This window comes from Rhinolophus sinicus, linkage group LG05 (genome assembly GCF_036562045.2).
Source record: "Rhinolophus sinicus isolate RSC01 linkage group LG05, ASM3656204v1, whole genome shotgun sequence".
Classification (NCBI taxonomy): Eukaryota; Metazoa; Chordata; class Mammalia; order Chiroptera; family Rhinolophidae; genus Rhinolophus; species Rhinolophus sinicus.
This window is the reverse complement of record NC_133755.1, coordinates 15,300,585-15,319,617: the sequence shown is the minus strand read 5'-3', so window position 1 is coordinate 15,319,617 and position 19,033 is coordinate 15,300,585. Positions and strand designations below refer to the sequence as shown.

At 34.2% G+C, this 19,033-nt stretch overlaps 1 protein-coding gene across 9 annotated transcripts in view; it reads left to right on the top strand.

Moving 5' to 3' along the window:
- The window catches only part of ATAD2B (ATPase family AAA domain containing 2B), a 115,397-nt gene that overhangs the window by 79,183 nt on the left and 17,181 nt on the right, over nt 1-19,033 (top strand). For 6 of the 9 annotated variants that reach the window (XR_012496272.1, XM_074331742.1, XM_074331745.1 and 3 more), the window contains exons 20-23: nt 3,216-3,351; nt 5,350-5,546; nt 8,718-8,877; nt 17,944-18,066. Coding sequence is in view for 8 of the 9 variants with exons in the window: in XM_074331742.1 (XP_074187843.1) it covers nt 3,216-3,351; nt 5,350-5,546; nt 8,718-8,877; nt 17,944-18,066 (616 nt within the window). In the remaining variant the exon portion in view is untranslated. The remainder of the gene's footprint in view (nt 1-3,215; nt 3,352-5,349; nt 5,547-8,717; nt 8,878-17,943; nt 18,067-19,033) is intronic. The other 3 variants (XM_074331747.1, XM_074331749.1, XM_074331748.1) reach the window with 1 other exon arrangement.

Here is a 19,033-nt window from a genome sequence, read left to right as displayed (position 1 = left end):
ATGAGCATTCTTTCAGACTACTGATGACATACAACATGTTTTATATTAATTGTTCTTAGGAAATCCTCCTCTGCTCCCAAGCCTTTCATTTTAATTTCAGCCATTAGAATGCTTGCTTTGTTTGGGTCACAAACTGAGATAATAGTGAGTAATACTTAGCACATACTGAGAAATATTTGGTGATGAAAAGCATAGCGTTGTAGACCAAGTAACCATAGGTTAGCAAGTGCCCGACCTCTGAAAGAATGAAGTAGCCCGTGGGGAGTAAAAAGCCCAACTGATTTTAAAAGAAAGAAATGGCCAGTTACTATGGTGTATTTAAGAAAATACAATAGATAAGTTAAAATAATAGTAAGATACAGATTTTAGCCTATTAAATAGGCACATACAGAAAACAGTTAAATAAACTCCACAGCAGTCCCTAATAATAGATTTAAATACTATATGTACACATATTTTAGCTTGGCAATACCATTTATAGGTAATTATTCATATCCAAAGAGTTTTTCATGGGCAAACAAAAAGATAAAGCACAAACAACACAAGAAATACAGTAGTTATTGTCATAGCCTTTTTTCATAGATTGGAAACTTGTATAAATGTCCTGTAGTAGGGGATTGGTTAAATTATAGTAGCTCCCTTCCATAAAACACAATGAGATCATTAAAAAATTGATATGGAAAATACTTACTATAAAAAGATGTTTGAATTATATTGTTAAAAAATATAGGTAATAAATGTGTATGGTGTTATTCCAGTATATATAGAAATAACTATATATTAGTTATATATATAATAAGATTGTGTGTATATGTGCATGTGTATATATAAAATTATTAACAGAAATGCTAATAGTAATTATCTCTGGATATTAAGATTATAGCAATTTTCATTTCCTTATCTGTATTTTCTAAATCTTTTGTGAGGGAACTTTTTGGAGGTGATGGATATGTTCTAAAACAAACCTGTGATGATCACACAACTGAATTAATTTACTGAAAATCACTGAGCCTAAAAAAGGTTTAATGACAGATATTAGAAGGTTTGCCTAAGTATATCTGGGAGAGTCAGAGAAAGCATTACCCAGAAAGCATTGGCTTGAGTGGAGAGTTAAAAACCGGTTTAGGAAAGAGTGAATAGCATATGTAAAGACCAGTGTGAACCAATGTAAAAGAGAGCATAATTTTTTCAGGAAATTATATATACAAAGCATGTCTTCTTAAAGCATGAAGGTTGAGGCTGGGAATATAAGTTAGTAAATTGAAAGAAAAATAATTCAGCCTACTTATAAAATGGTGGATTTCAAGCTTTTTTGTAATAACCTGGTAGGAATATCAGGGGATTATTGAGACTTGCTCTTGGACTGTTTCTATTCCCAAAGTTTAACACAATATTGAAAAATGTTCCGAAGGAAGAATATTTAAAACAAATTAAATGTTTTGCTACCTTTGAACAAAATCCTGGTACTTCTAGATGGTATTGTGTTCTGTTTCTTTTTTCAAGACCCAGTTTAATGTTAGCTATTTCTGCTGTCTCTTGTCAAGTGCCTCTTCAGTGTTGCAGGGTCTCCTCTATGTTTCTGTACTCTGTGGTATCATAGTGCTTTCTTATGAGACTCTGAAGTTCCTTGATGGCAGGAAGTAAGCATATTTTCTTCAAGTTTATAACTGCAGTGTCTGGCATTACATTTGGCACATAATGAGTATTTAGTGGTAAATTTGCATGCCAGAACTTTTGAAGAGGGCCAGCAAAGCATAGACCAAAGGGTTGGAGGCAATTGTACATGAAGGTAGTCTCCAAAAAAATATTGGGAGGACACAGGATGAAATTTTATAAACTCTTAAAGGATTTGGCTTTAGATTGAGGTAAATAATTTTCCATCCAAATTTTGAATTCCAGTGTTTACTTTCATAGATTGTTTCTTCTCTGTCTTAGAATTTTAGATTTGGGAAAGGCCTTGAGAGATTATATAATCTAGTCTTCTCTGTTTATTCACTTTGTGACCCTAAGTTGCTTACTTAAACCTTTCCAAGCCCAAGATTCCTCATCTGTAAAATGAGGGATGCCTGCATACCTCATTGTTATAAAGATTGATTGAAATAATATTTATGAAATTCTTAGTCTTCAATTCAGTAAGTGGTTAGACATAACAAATTGAATGGATTATTCAAAGTTTACCACAAATATATGGCTACATTTGGGCTAAAATCTGATGTCTTAAATTTTAATCCAGTATTACTATGCTGTCATCATTGGTACTTCTTTCCTACTACTCTTAACCTTTTTCAATTGCAGTTTCCAATTTGATGTGGGTTAGGGAACAAAACCACAAGCTGTACACATTCGGTACATGCTTATTATGCATTACTATGTGCCAGGCACTGTGGTAGGTAGAGGAAAACAGATGAATAAGAAATGGTCTATGTTCTCAGGGAGTTTGGTGTCTACCAAGTGGAAAGCAGACCTTCTAGAAAAACATATAAATTAAATAAAGCGTGTAGACAAATGTGGATGATGTAAAGAGGATTTAAGCAGCATACCTTGCAAGGGGGACATCTGGGGTCAAAGTCTTTATAGAGCATGTGAACAAAGGAAAGGTGTAGGTAATCACCAGTTGAAAGGAACTGAGGGATACAAGAATGACTGGCTTAATTTTGCCTTGTGAGTTTTATATGGAGGGTGGTGTCATTGTGGAGCATTCTGTAGAGAGACTGAAGGTATATAGTTTATCTGCAGTAAAACCAGGATTCCAGAGGACACTGTGAAATAGACTTGGTGTGGAAAGAGCCCAGGAAGGGAAGTCAGAGGAGGGAAAGTACACATAACCAGCGTCAGAGAAGGCAGTGTTGTCGGCATCTTTCCAGCTCTCTATTGTAGATCCTAGGTAATTGCTTTTCAGCTTGTATGCAAAAGCTCTTTGAGATTGTTGCCATCTGACTACTACTATCTTTTTTGCTATTATCTGCTGACTCTCCCAGATACAGTATAATTTATTAATGAGTTGGGCAGCTGGATCATTCCTCCATTTTTGTTTAGTCCCTGATGTTGAACCTCTCAACAGCATAGCTTAGGACTAGGTTAACCCCAACCCTACATGAATGATACATGAAGATTAAAAATGGTACTGGAAATTGAAGAAATTGTGATTTGGTATAATAAATAAGCATTTAATTCTCTATATACTTAATTTTTTATGTGTGTATGTGTGTGTGTAGGTTAAATGTATCTTTAGAATACAGTACGAAGAGGTCTTATACATTCAAAGGCCTATTGAAGAAGACAGAAGGAAATTTTTCCAAGAATTGATTCTCAATCAGGCGTCAATGGCTCCACCGAGAAGGAAACACACTGGTAAAGTTCCTAAAGCCTTTAGGAAAATGGGGGTCGGGGTGCAGTTAACAAATGCCCTTTCTTGGAGTCAGTTTTTTTTTTTTTTTTTTTTTTTTAACTATTTCTTTGTGGAAGTAAAGACACTTTTTCAGATTCTATTTATCTTTAGATGGACACAGGTAGAAGTGGCCATTGTGTTCACTTGACTTGAGGACATTGGGAAGTACAGCCTCATCATTAAGCTTTACTAATAGGTGACTCTTAATGAAGTCTTCTCCTTAATCACTTCAATTCAGATGCTCTTGGTAGATTTCACATTTGAGGCTCAAAAAGTTTTCGGTTCTGCTCTGTTTTAGTCACTGTAAGTACCGAGGGTATGAACTGTCAGGTTGTGAACAACCAGGTTGCGTTGTGCTGGTTACTTGGTGGGCCAGCATAGGTTTGATAAGCCAAGAGGTCATTAGAACCTTTTCCTTTTCTGTTTTTTTTTCACTTATTAATTTTTCAAATATTTATTGAGCACCTATTATGTTTGTTAGATAGCTTATGCTAGGCACTTGGAAATCTATCATGGCTTTAAGCGTTAGAGTTTTGTTGGATTTGGGCCCATAGCATTAAGAGGGGCCTCAAAATTTGTCAGATTTCAGGCCCAAATTAAGTAAGGACTGCATTCAAAGTCATTCAAAAGAGACTTTCTTTTCCAAATCTCAAAGAAAAAAATCTCACAGATGAGATTCCCTTGCTTAATCTTTCAGCCTCTTCTAGAAAATAGCAATCCTGTTTGCTAAAAAATTTGAAGCCTCTTTCCCCTTGTTCTTTTATGTTTCTTGTAGGGTATTAAATACATTTCCCATCCCTGCCAAGTCTTTGTTTTTCCATATTTGTTCTAGCTCTTTGTTTTTCTTGGTTATATTATCTAACACATTAATAATTTTATGGCCCTTTAGTGTCTCTTTTCCATGTTTTCTCCAGTGTTGTAAGAATGAACACGTATCAAATGGCTATAGTTCTGGGTTACCCCCCCCCCCCAGAAACCTTGAGAAATTCAATATAGAATTTATACCTTCTAATTATTGGTGTTACTGCCTCATATTAATCTCAATATCAGTATTTAAAATATTTCATTATGAAAATGATTCATTTTAATAAGGTATGTTGCATGCTCCTAGATATGTTTTAGTCCTATAGAACTGAATTTTCTGTTAAAGATTAACATAATTCTTTTTCTGTTTGAATTGCTTCTGTCAACTTTCATTTTCCATCTTAGGGTCTATTTGAAAGTAGCAAGAATCCTTAGAAATTTAATCACGAGCTTCAGTGTGATACAAGATAAACCTTTTAAAGAATTAGAGAACTATGATTTAAAAAGTTAATACTGTACCTTTTAAGTTTTTTTTTTTTTTTTTTTGGATAGATAGTAAGTGCTATAGATTTTATATATAACACTTCAGACTTGGTTTTCCATCTTCTCTGTGTCTGGGATTCTTTTTTATTTTCTCCTTTTTTTTTTTTGCTCCCATCACGTACCACTTACTATCTCCTACTGTGTTGTACTAAAGAGTATGAGAGTAGGAGACTTGTCTAAAATCAGAATTCTTTGGGGAACAGGAAGGATCAAAGAATTGTTAATTGCCCATTTCACTTTCATGCATATAAGGCAACCCCATTTTGAGAAGCAGTTTTTAAACAAGGTGACTTATGTTGGTATATAGTACTTGACCTGAAGATTTTTATGTTGATTGAAATATTTTTCATAAGTTGTATGTATTAACATTTCAAAATCAAATTAGTTAAAATCTTATCATTTGCCCTTTCAAGGAGTCCTATTGTGAGTTACTTTATAAAGTAGAGTTATTCCCTAACATACTTTTGGTTTCCATTCAAATTTTTACTTGCTGGATTTGCATGGTTCACATACATTTGGAATTTTCCTTTTCCTAAAAGAACATGCTGAAAGAGAAGTCACTGAGGTCCTGGCCCTGCTATGTTCGAATTAGCATTTTCTTCTATTTTCTTTAGGTCTTTGTGCTATGGAAGTGCTTCCTCTCGCACTACCTTCTCCACCTCGTCAGTTATCAGAATCAGAAAAAAGTCGGATGGAGGACCAGGAGGAAAATACCTTACGAGAGCTGCGGTTGTTTCTCAGGGATGTGACCAAGAGGCTGGCCACAGATAAGCGCTTTAGCATCTTCAGCAAACCGGTGGATATTGACGAGGTCTTGTCTCAGTAGTGTGCAAACAGTGAAGTTGAACTGGCTAACAGAAAAAATATTGACATCTTTTTTTGGAAGGAAAAAAAAGCAAAGGCATGGATGAATATTACCCCTAGCCTGTAAAATTTTAATCCATGTGATAATAACCAGTGTCATCAGCAAACACCTGGTGACTTTTGGATGAACTCAGTTACCAATTTGTATATATGTCCTCTTAATTGGTATTGATCTTTGTGATCTCTTACTCTTCACTTTAAGAAGAGGAGTAAAGTAAAAGTAACGCGTGAAATGTCCATACGAGCCTATTTTTATTCCAGGATAAATTCTATTCTCAAAAAGTATGTTGGTATTAACCAAACAATACCAGTTAATACTGGCATTTCCCATATTACGTATACCTTATTGAAAGAGGTGGCTAAGAAACCTGAAATTTGTCTCTCATATTTTGGAAATGCCTGTGAGTAATGTGCTCTTTGAAGTTAAGCATATCCTGTGCAGCTAAAATTATTTTTCTCTCCAAAGATTTTTCTCTGCTCCTAGTGGAAAATTTCTCAATTTCTATGTGTATTGTTTTGTGTCCTTGTGGGAGCATGGCTTGTGATGATGAGAGAAGAAATTTTCCATTTGGAATCTACTATAATACTGTAAATGAATTTTAAAAATTTTTTTTTATCCTGGGGTAATATAGTGTGTGGATGAACACAATGCAGTCTTTACTGGCCTTCTTCTTATAGTTCAGACTCCATGTTTGAAAAGTTTTGGTGTTTTTAGTTTTAATTTTTTCTTCATTTTTTAAAAAAATTTGAATTATGAAATGATTCAAAGTTTAATGTTGCGTCTTCGTTGTGAAACCTGTACTTTTTGACCTGAGCAGATTCCTTTGGAACCATTACCTCATCTATGACTGGGAAAATGAGCTAGCATTGTTTTTTCCCCTGGCTAGCCTGAAAATATGTTTACCCCTGTTTTTGGAAAAAAGAGACTATAGTTTTATTTGTATATTTATCCACAATACATAGTTTTATCCATTTGACCCTTTTAACAGCCTCACAAGGTCATTGTCATTATTCTTATGTAGCCCTTAAGGAAACTGAGACTCTTTGGCAAGTGACATAACCAAGGCTCAAAAGTTTTTTAAAATTCAAAGATTGCATTCTTTATATTACATCACAGCTGCCTTATATCTTTTTCCACTGGAATGACAGGACTTGCCTAATTTGCTTTTGCAATTAATACATACTGTTATATAATTTGTGGAGCAATATTTTTTTCCTCCGAGTGTTTTCAGATAATCTTAAAACTATCAGCACATTTTAAAGATTGTTTTAAATGTTTATTTTTATTTCAAATTGGGTTTGGGATTCTGACACTTAATTGATAAGGGCTTGCCCCCAAGTAAGCCTCCCATGCTAGGTGTAAACAATTTTCCCTTTGCCCAGGAAAATTTATTTTTCTTTCTAGCCAGAAGAGGTCATCAGATTTTAGATACCATCTGTGATAGGGTAAAAGTTTTATAAGTGATGGTACAGCAGTGGAAGGGGACAGGAAATGTTGAGCAAATAAAACTTTTATTTAAGGGCTATGTTTTTTGTTTTTTAAAAATTTTATTAGTTTCAGGTATGCAAAACAACATAATAGTTAGATATTTACACCCCTCACAAAGTGATAACCCCCTTCTCCCCAATCTACTACCCCTCTGACAACGCACATAACTGCCACAATGCCATTGAAGGGCTCTGTGTTCCTGTTTCTTCTTTTGTTCTTCTCAGGTTCATTCTGCTACTGGTTCTTCGCTCTTAAAGCTGAAGACATAAGGATCTCTGAGAAGGATAGAGAGGGGAAAACAACATAAGATTTAGATAACCTAAAACACAAAACTTTATATTCAAATAATGACTTTGAAATGTCTAAAAACTTGATCAAATTCTAAAGCAGACTGCAGAGAAAACAAAAGTTTAGAAAATGAATGTCGAATTTAAAATTAAGTGCTAAAATTTTACAGTCTAGTGATATGAATTCTTATAGTGCTTTATAATTTGTAAAACATTTCCCACATTTTCACAACTATTGCTTGTTCAGTATAGCTTCACTATCTCACCTATAAGGAGACTGACTGGCTTTTCAGCTCTTAGAGGTTGAAAAATAAATTAAAACATGCACACACCTAGCTAAAAATTTAAAAACGTACATAAAATATGTGTTTATATGAGTATACACACACACACACACACACACACACACACACACACACACGTTTTAAAAAATCGAGGCATCAATGCCATCTGCAATGGAGAAAACTAGCCTTTAGTTTCTTAGAGCAGAAATCACCCTAGCCCCAGAATGCGGTCCTGGACTAATTATACATTTCTAAGACTGCTTTTATATCAGACTGCTTTTTTTTTATTGATTTGAGATTTGCATTGAGGAAGGCAACAGATATATAGGTTGGTAGAGCCTTGTTATTGGTCAAGTGATATAAAACATACAGTGTATCGGGCAAATCATGACTTAATATATCCTATTTGGGGTTATCTCCCAGAAAACCCACACATAAAGCAAAATGTATTTTTTGCTTGTGATGTATTTATATTTAGGGACAAGACCAATAAATCTTTTACTAGTCATAAAAGCAATAGCTATTTTTGTTACATAATTTACTCAAAATGTTTGTAATGACTCCAAAGGAGAGAAAACACTTTCCATGAAACGATTCACCCTAAACTGAAAAGAAAGAAAAAAATTTTTTTGTTTAAAGATATTAAAGAGACTTACCTTTACCAATATGAAAAATTTTATATTTCTTTTTATTTTCCTTTTTAAAAAATTTTTTTGAGGTAACATTTGTTGATACTTATTAGTGTTTTTACCCATACATTCTCTTCTCAGGTATATCCAAAGGATTAAAAAAAAAAAAGCTGACACATTGGTTTCATATTTCAAGATAAGAAACTTTCAGAGTTGATTTAGATATGACTCGAAACTGAAGCTTTTCATGGAAAGTATGACATAGTAACTTTAGTAGTATAAATCGCTCTGTAATTTATCCTTGTCTAATTATTTATTTAGATACGTAGATTTAATTTTTAAATAAGTGTGGTTTTATTTTATGTTTTTATGAGTAGATCATATGAAATACCAGAAGTAATTTTCATTAAAATACCCTATTTGTTTTAGGTTTCAGATTATCTTGAAGTAATCAAAGAACCAATGGATTTATCGACAGTAATAACTAAAATTGATAAGCATAATTACCTGACTGCTAAGGATTTCCTGAAAGATATTGACCTCATCTGTAGCAATGCTTTAGAGTACAATCCAGATAAGGACCCAGGAGGTAAGGACTCATTGGGCAGGGTTCACGTTGGTGATCACTGAGAAGACAGTTTGAAGTTTAAATACTAAAGCATGCCCATGTTTCAGATAGATACATTTAATGACATGTTGTTGTATTTAGAAACTTGTTGAAGGGGTATTAATATACTTAAATCATTAAATTAATTTATTAAATAATGTACTGAAATTAGAGGATTTTATTATTCTAGTTATTACGTTCAGGGTTTAGTTTCTTCATTTACCCTTCACTTTTTTACTCAGGTTCCTGTTTTGTTCAGGTAAGATGGAAAACTGAGTAATTGAGAATTTAAGATGTACTGTTTAGTCAACATCACCAGTCTGGTAAACACTGGAAATTTTAAATTTGTGGGAACTAATTAGGATACTCTTACATATCAAAAGACCTCTTTAGGTACACATTATCTACTCTATAGACTGTGGGTATTTTTATGTAGTTTTATTATTTTACTCGAAATCCCACCCTGTGCACAAGTCTAGTCCCAACTCTTTCAGTGCCTTCTGACTTTTTATTGTATATGTTACGTAGAAAAATTTATGAAGATAAAAATAAAAAAATGTAACCTATAATCTTATTACCTAGTGTTCTTCCTCTCTCCCTTCCCCCCCACACATATTGTATATGGAAGACATCAGTGCATAATGTTTTTACTAAAATGAAAATACAAGTTTTGTAAACTTTGGCATTCATATAATATTTGGTGAAAAGTTTATGAATTAATATATTTCTACCACATTTTTATTTTTTATTTTTTATTTTTCAATTACAGTTGATATTCAGTATTATTTTATGTTAGTTTCAGATATATAGCATAATGGTTCAACATTTATATTATTTATGAAGTGATCCCCCGATAAATCTAGTGCCCACCTGACACCATGCATAATTATTACAATATTATTGCCTATATTCCTTACGTTCTATTTTAGATCCCCGTACCACATTATTTTAATCATATAGCTAATACCCTATTTTTGGACATATTTGATTTTTAAAGTTTTTTCCTCTATTATAATGCTGATGGATATCTTTATAATATAAATTTTATGTACATTCTTAGTTATTTCCTTCAAATAAATTCCTTAAAGTGAAATTTCTGGATCAAAGAATATATATCTCTTATAAGTCTTTTAATCTGTACTCTTAAAATTTTCTCACATTTTTTTCCCCTTCTACCAGTAGTATCATGGCACCTGTTAACCAGTATAATAATTTTGTGTGAATGAGAGAATCTCTTTCTTCAGTGTAGATGGTGCCCTGCAGCAGGGCCACAGTTTGGGTAGTGAAGAATGGGCTGGATGTCAGCCTCACTTGATTCCCTTGCTGGGGTCCTTGGTGAGGGGACAGCCTGCATTTGTCTTTAGAGTGGCCTTGATCAATGTATGAGAGCCTATATCCTCATTCTGTCAGTTTTCCAAGACACAGAGATTGGTTGCTGAAACTACGTAGTAGGTAATGAACTTGGGCTTTGGGTTTACATCTAGGCTTGAGTCTCAGTTCTACTAGTTCCTAGTTTTTTTTAAGTTGACGAAGATAAATCCTCTAAATTTTAGTTTCTTTATCTATAAAATAGGGATAATTATAGTGCTCTTCTCATTTAGGGTGGTTGTAAGATTAAATGAGAAAATAGATTAAATTTTATGAAATCGTTATTTTCATATGATTCAACTTAAATATGTTACGCTCTTAGCATAGCATCTGGGACGTGGTAGTGTTCCGTAGAGATTGGTTGTTCATATTTTTATTTTCATCATTGTTATTTAAATTGTACTTTAATTTTTATAAATTGGTTTTAGTGGGGACCTGTATACTTGCTTTAGAATGATCCTTTATACTTTCTGCTTGTTTTAGTCCCTGAATCACTTTTAAATTTCCATCCTAGTTTGGCACAAGTCTTGGGACTAATAATGAAAAATAAATTTAAGTGGTTAGAGAAAGGCAGTTGAGAAGATCAATCCAGATTTCCCCCCCTATGTAACTTAATTATAACCACATTGAAATAATATTGCTTTTAAGAAAGAAGCAGTGGTTTCTGGTTCATGATAACCTTTTACTACAGAATGCAATTGTATAATTAAAGAATATGGCTGTATCTCACAGAGTTGACATGATACGCTTATGCTTGTAATTTTCCACCATCACTGGTTTAGATGCAAAAAGTCTGATATAATTCAAAAGCATGATTTTTGTTCTGTTCAGATTATTTCATATCTTTTGTTAAGAGGCTTTTTCATAGCAACAGAACCACTTGTTATGTATTAGAAAAACAACCTGAGGATCTGTTGTGTAGCAGGTGGAAATTACATGAATGTTGTATTACTTTTACAAGCTCCCATGAGTATTTGAAAGCTTACAGTGTTCTGTTTTGCAGAATACCATACATGGCCATTTGGGAAGAAAACTAGCATATACATAGAAGGCAAAAGCCAACATTTTGAAAGCTATACATGTTGCCTAAGTGTTTACCCAGATTCTCTCCCTCGAGGATGATCTGGACAGCAATTAAATATGTTAGTCAGAAGAAATTTAATTTGTAGATTCTAAATGAGACCAGCATGAGATATTTGACCCTAATTATTACCTTATGGATACATGCTATACTATGTTTAACTGTGCCCCATTCTTTGTCTTGTAGTGCATCTCTCCTCTGACCCTCAAGTGCATTCGTATGCATACCATTAGTTAGCTAATTTTGCTGAAATTTTAGCCCTAATATTGCAGTCTTCTCAAAATCTTCTATTTTATACCAATTACTTAGGAGTAAAGCTTACAGATTTACCCTGGCTTTTGGAGCCCTTTGTGGGCTATGCTTCAGCCAGACTCATTCATTTTTTCTTTAGTGTTTGTGAGTGTCATGACTAGTTACTGAGCGGGGTGCTTAGAATACAAAGATGACTGTGACAGTCCTTGCCTATTGAGATAGAGATATTCAGATCACTAATAAATAGTGAATAATTATTGTGTGGCAGACATTATGCTATATGTTTGCTAGGGCTTCCTTGACAAAATACCACAGGTGGCATAAACAGCAGAAATTTATTTTCTCATAGTTCTGGATGCGAAAAGTCTAAAATCAAGGTGTCAGCAGTTTTGGTTTCTCCTGAGGCCTCTCTTCTAGGCTTGCAGGTAGCTGCCTTTTTGCTAAGTGCTCTCCTGGGCTTTTGTCTATGTGCATGCACCCCTGGTCTATCCCAATTTCCTCTTCTTAAAAGGATACAAGTCAGATTGGATTAAGACCTATTTGTATGATCTTATTTTACCTTAATTATGTACCTCTTTAAATACTCTATTCTAAATACAGTCACATTTTGAGGTATTGGGTGTTAGAGCTTCAACATATGAATTTTGGGGGTAAGGAACACAATTCGGCCCCTAGTAGTTGTATATACAGAGATAAATAAGCCACAGTCCCTACTATCTAAAAACTCTCACTGCTTTATAGGAATCACAGATATCTAATTATTGGTAATTATAATAGATTAAATATAGAGGTGGTAATTATGAATTTTGTCTTGAGGTGGCAGCAGATGATTGCAGTTTCATAAGGTCTATATTAGAAATATATATACAGTGTGAATGGAGCACAGATATGAAGACACGACCTGGAGATGAGTAAGATTAGGAAGGGCATTTATTCTAGGCTGAGAAGTAGTGTACAAAGTAGTATGCAAAGGTATAAAAAGAGAGAATATGGCTGGGGAATATAGTGCTTGGAATATACCACTTGGTGGGAAATCCATCCATTTTCCTACTCACTGACTCCATTTATCCATTTATGAAATATTCTGTATGTATAAATTGTGTTCAGTCCTGGATATACACACGTATAGCTCTGGCCTGTAAGCCCGCTTAGTGGAGAGACCTGCAGATAAATGTCATAGTAAGTTTTCTGTCTTCTTTTGATTCTGAGTAAGGACTTCAGAGTTCTCTAGATGATAAGAAGCCATTGGATGGTTTTGAGACAAAGTGATATGATTTTATTTGCATTTAAGAGTAGACAGTATTAGAGACAGTATCAATTTTTGGGTAGTGGTCAAGGGAGTGGTGAGATGGAGGTTGGAAGACCAGTTAAGATTAAATTGCAATAATGGCAGAGATTGAACATAGAGGGCTTAGTGATCAACCAATTACATATGACTGGCAGCAAGCTAGAATGACTCCGGAGTTTTGGGTCTGGGTATTAAGGAATCTGAGAAGTAAATTAATGAAGGAATAGATTCATGGGCATGGGCAGTTTGCTAAGTTTAATTTTGGACGTGTTAGTGTGAGTTACCTTTGGAACACCCAGATAAAATGCAGACATTGTACACTAGTAGTTGTATATGTGATTCTAGTGATTAGAAATTTGGGCACGAGACATGGTTGGAGTCATGACTGTATAGGAGTGAAGAGATCACATAGGCAGTATATATAATATAAATGAGGAGAGAGGGGAGCCTAGGAAGAACCTTTCTCAAGGAAACAGATCCCAAATTCTTAATTTATGGCCCAGTCTTACTCTTGGTACTGCCTGTACTGGGAGTGTGTACATTTTTTTGCTTTCTAAATAAATTTTATTTAAATTATATTAAATTTTGTTAAATTATATACAACAAAACTTTTTAAAATGTACTGTTTTTAAAAACACATATATCTTTTAAAATCTCACGTATCCTTCAAGGAATATTAAATGCCATGTTCATAAAAATTTTCTGATTTCCTTCCAGTTATAAATAATCCCTTCATCTCAGAATCACAGCACTGTGTAACATTCTGAGACACTTATTATTTATCTTTTTCTTCCTGAAGTAGGGACTTTTTTATATATCCTATCGCTGTTTTAGACTCTAAGCTGATTGAGAATAGAATCTGTATAGGCCTCTTCTGTGAAGCATATTCTTAATAAATATGGCCAGTGAGTAATTTTTATCAATTGTTCTCTTGTTACATACTAACTAAAGGAGTCTCAGATTATATAGAAATTATAAAATGGAGAATAATAACATAATGCAGATAGGAGCCAGTAAATACAATAAACTTTCTTTTTTATGAAATGATGTGGGATGAAAAATCATCCCATAAAAATTAGTTTTTCTTAAAATATTATTAATCTTTCATAATAATTTTATTGAAAAAAGCTCATATACTTCTGTTTACCCAAGTTGACACATAGAAGGAGTTGTTACTTTCATAACAGTAGTGATTTAATTTTATAGATACTCATCAATATTAATTTTGTAGATATTCATCAATTTGTCCTAACATCTATTACTTTTTACTGAAGGCAAATGTAGGTGGTAATATCTTTATTTTATAGATATAAGGAGATTGGGGCTCAGAGAGGTTATGTGATTTGTCTACAAACCCACAAATGTTATGTGGCACAACTGGGTGAACTGAGATCTGTCTTAACTTCAAAGCCGATGTGTATGGTTTTTTTCACTGTGCTTATGATACTTTCAAATTTCATGGACGTGGAGAATCTTAAGATCTTAAATTATGAGACAAAGTAAAAATTGGTAAATATGTAGCCTTTATTCATGCACAATTTTAATGCAAAGATTTTAAGTATGGTCTCTATCTCTGAACAACCACATCCAAAATTGTACGCATGTGTACTTCCACTTTCATCACATGCTTAAAAGGGTCCAAGATGACTCTCCAATCCTCAAAAAAGATGAAGATCCAAGACATGGACATCTCTTAATATTCTGTAAGCTTATGAATCAGTGCTATGTATAAACTTAGACACTGTTCTACATTAAAAAGAATTATAATGTTAGGCACATGAAAAAGTGCTGTTCACTCATAAAATGCTGATGCTTTTTAAATAAATTTCTTGTCCTGCAGACCAGTAGAAAATTTTGTGGAATTCTTTTTTTCCCCATTTTTTATTCGTTTATTCATTCATTCATTCATTCATTCTTCCCCCCCCCCTTTATTGAGGATAGAATGTAGGTAGGTGGCCTGTGTTTAAAAAAACAAAATAAATAAATAAACAAAGACCATTGATTTATTTTACAGTGATAATGTGCCAGATATATGGCTTTATGTTTAATTTTACCTTTTTTTTTTTTTTTAAAAGCTTTTTTCAAGCTGAGGTGGAAAACCAGTGGCAGTTGTGGTATTGCATGGGCTACAAACATGTATTATTAGTTTGAAAATATAGCTCCTTCTAAGGGTGTTCATTGTAGTTTTTTGTTTGTAGTAGCTAAAATTTGAAGCAACTTAAAACTTTCAACAGTAGAGCAATAAGTCTGAAAATTGAGGTACAACAATCCTACTTTGGATTGTTGCACAGCCATTAAAGTTTGGTTTTCGAAGAATATTGGGAGACTTCTGATTTTGGCTAAGATGGAGTAAAAGGTACTGAATTAACCTTCCAACCAGAAACAATGAAAAGAAAAAGCTGAACAAAATATATGAAAAAACAGTTGTGAAGACATTGGATATCAGGAAAGGAAAGTAATTTCCAAAAGATGAGAAACTAACAAGTGGAGCACTGTAGGTGCCTGGAGAGTTTCCAGACTGGCATAGGAAGGAAGAACCCAGGCATGGAAGTCTCCCTTAACTAAAGAGACAGAGCTGGGAATGTACGGAGGCCATGGTGGGTAGAGTTCTCAAGGTAGAGTACCAGGAAGACGCAAGCTGCTTGGAGAGAGCACTCTGGAGAGCTGCAGAAGGTCCTCCTCCAGTCATCAGTTGAATGCTGGTCAGTGCATACATGTGAGGAGACCACCCGAAGCCAGAGAAAGAGAAGGAATAGTCTTTGAAGCTCACACAGGGCTAGCAATCGTGCAGCAGATAAACCCACAAGGAGATAAAAGGGAATCATTAAAAAGTACGCAATCCAAAAGTGGTGAGAAAAAGAGTAAAAAGGGAACAAAACATATGGGACAAGTAGAAAAATAAATAATAACCATATTGATAATCACATAAATCACATTAAAAGTAAATGGTCTAAACCTGGGATCAGCAAACTGGCTGCCTGGTTTTATAAATGAATTTTTCTTAATAGGAACACAGCCACACATTTGTATTGTCAGGCTGCCTTTGTGCTACAAGGGCAGTTTTGAGTACGTGCCAGAGACCTCATGACCTGTAAAGTCTAAGATATTTCCTATCTGGGCCTATACAGAAAAACTTGCTGATGCCTGGCCTAAACATCCCAAATAAAGGCAGAGATTATCAAATTAGATTAAAAAAAAAAAAAAAAAAAAAAAGCAAGACCCAACCGTATGCTGCTTATAAGAAATCCACTTTACAACACTGACACACTACCTGCTGCGCTAATGCGGCTCCTTTATAACAAACCTATTTTAAGTATAAAGCTACAAATCGGTTAAAAGAAAAGTATGAGAAAGGCTTATCATACCGATATCAAGCAAAGGAAAGCTGGTATGGTTATGTAAATATCAAAGTAGATTTCAGGCCAAGAATGTATTACCTGGAGTAAAGAAGTTTATTTTATAATCATTAAGTAGCTATAACAGTTCTAAACATTTATGCCTCTGATAACAGTTTCAAAATTCATGAAGCAAAAACTGAAAGACTTGCAAGGAGAAATAAAGAAATACATAATTAAACTTGAAGGTCTTTTGAAGATGTTCATCTAAGTCATGTTACTTCCCTGCATATTTTTTCAGTTGCTTCATTGCTCTTAGGATAAAATCTAAGAGCCTTTAAATACGATTGGATTCCTGTTTGCCTGTTGCTTAATTGTGTTGTAAGCACATAGGCTACCTTTTATTTTCTTGAATTCGCCAAGATATTTTTACTCCAGAACTTTCTCACATGGTCTTTTCTGAACCTGCACTGGTTTTACTCTGCCGTTTCAGTGGCTACTCCAATGTATGCTTCAAGTCTCAGCTTATATGCCTGTTTCAGAGAGGCCTGTCCTGACTTTGCCCAGTCTAAGTTGGCACAAACACCAATATCCTGTAGGTTTTCATCCTAGCTGTTATTCTGGGGTTTTGCGAGTATTCATGTGTGTGTATGAGAGATTATTTCGTCAGCACCTCTTTCCTATACTAGTCTGAAAAGGTCCTTGAAAGTGGAGACATACCTGTTTTGTTCACCACCCTGTAGCCATCACCTGGCTCAATTCCTGGTACAGTTGGCGATCCATATTTATTGAATGAATGTTGAGAGAAAATGTATTGGAAGGCAGTACACCAGTGGTTGCCCTTTGAGTACTACATGTTTGTTTTTATAAGATTTCCACAATAACTTACGACTTTCTAATAAGAAAAGTTATAAATAAAATGTCTTTATACTTTTTACCTTTACTAGAGATGAAAAGGCAGATGTTGGGTTGGGGTTATTGATACTGTTACAAAATTAGGGACTTTGATATTTTACTTGACTCCTAATATCTCACAGTTACACAACTCTAGAGGGCTCTGTTTACATTGTATTGTTTATGATTGAGGACTTCTGGAATAGTCTAAAACAGAGACTCTTCTTTTAGGACCAATTTTAGGTTTAGTTTACCTAGAAGGGAATAGGTACTTCTCTCCTGGATCTACCTACAATTTATATACCATCTTGCATTCGTTAGCTTAGAGTACCTTGTATTTGTCTGTTTCTGTCATGGTTTTTGAAGGTCACCCTTACTTAGGATATATTATATTCTTCAGCACAGTTTTGACCAATGTTCACTTATGGGGAAAATTATGCAAGATTATCTGAATTCTCAGTATCCATCCATGGCAACTCTGGTGCTGGGCATATGGCGAATATCCTCTAAGTCTTATAAAAATTTTTATTGAAAATCATACATTTTTGTTTTCAAAAATATACAATTAAAGCCTTGTATCTTTGAGGTAATGATTTGTTAAATATTCTTAGTATTTTGAAGTTCTAAAGTACAGTTTCCACAAGAATTATCAATTTGATCGAGTAGCTTATTTATTTTTTTACTCGTCATTTAAATGAACTTGTTTCTCATCCAGGAATGCTTTTTATAATTTTATTTAAATGTTTGTATTCTTTTACTTTGCTTTTTAAGACTCCCTTTGTTAATGTTATTTCATTTGTATAATAAATGCATACTAACTTTTTTAACAGATAAAATAATTAGGCACAGGGCTTGTACCCTGAAGGACACTGCACATGCCATCATTGCTGCTGAGTTGGATCCAGAATTTAATAAACTCTGCGAAGAAATAAAAGAAGCAAGGATAAAAAGAGGTAAGTTATAAAAATGAAGTTGCTGCTGAAGACCAAGAGTCATTGAATGTCTGAGTAGTGTTTCTGTAGGGTTGCTGGTATTGTGAAAATAATGTATTTTGAGGCACAGCCTTTACTTAATTTCTGATACTACTGTGTCATGTAAATTATCAAAGATATTTAAAAACTTTATTTCCTGTGAAAGTTTTAATATGACAGTGCAAATTGCAGAAATAAAATGCCTCTCACTGAAAATTATTTTGCAGTATATCTTTGTTAATTATTGATTTCTATTCTTAAAGGATTTAGATAGGCTTTCTTAGTTGAAGAGGGTTTATTTTTCATGAGTTTACACTCAGTGCTAGTAGTTTTTAAAAGTTTTTAGGAATCTTTTTTTTTTTTAACCCTATTGAAGTTTATGTGGAAATTTTGTTAATATAGACACAGAATTAGCAAATGTGGTTTGTTCATTCCCTAAAAATCCTATCTTGAGGAACTCACACTTTAGTAGGAGAGAGAGTGAAATGTAAAACGAATCAAGTGCAGTGTGGAATATGTACAGGTTGAAGTGTATGCATAGGATAGAGGTAAGACCTCCTGGTGGGGAGCCCAGCATTTTGGTCAGAGTTTGGGGAATGAATATAGGAGTGTTGTCTAGTGGAGAGAGGAAGGGTGGCAGTGACGGAGAAGGAGGAGGTCTTTGTAAGTGCAGCACACAGCATGTGTAAAGGCACGGAGATGTGAAATACTGTGGTATATTAGAAGCACTGCAAACTGGGATTGCTAAAGCTGTGCAGAGGGGTGAGAAATAGAGCTCAAGAGCTGAGCTGGATCCAGGACACGGAAATGATGAAGAGGCTTTTCTTTTACTTCCTTCCCTGAGGCCTTCCCTGGTTACCTGATCTAATTAGGCTTGCGTCGCCTTAGCACTTGGCATTTTGTCGTTTTTTTGTTGTCTCTCTCTTCCTTATTTAGCGCTGTGAATGTC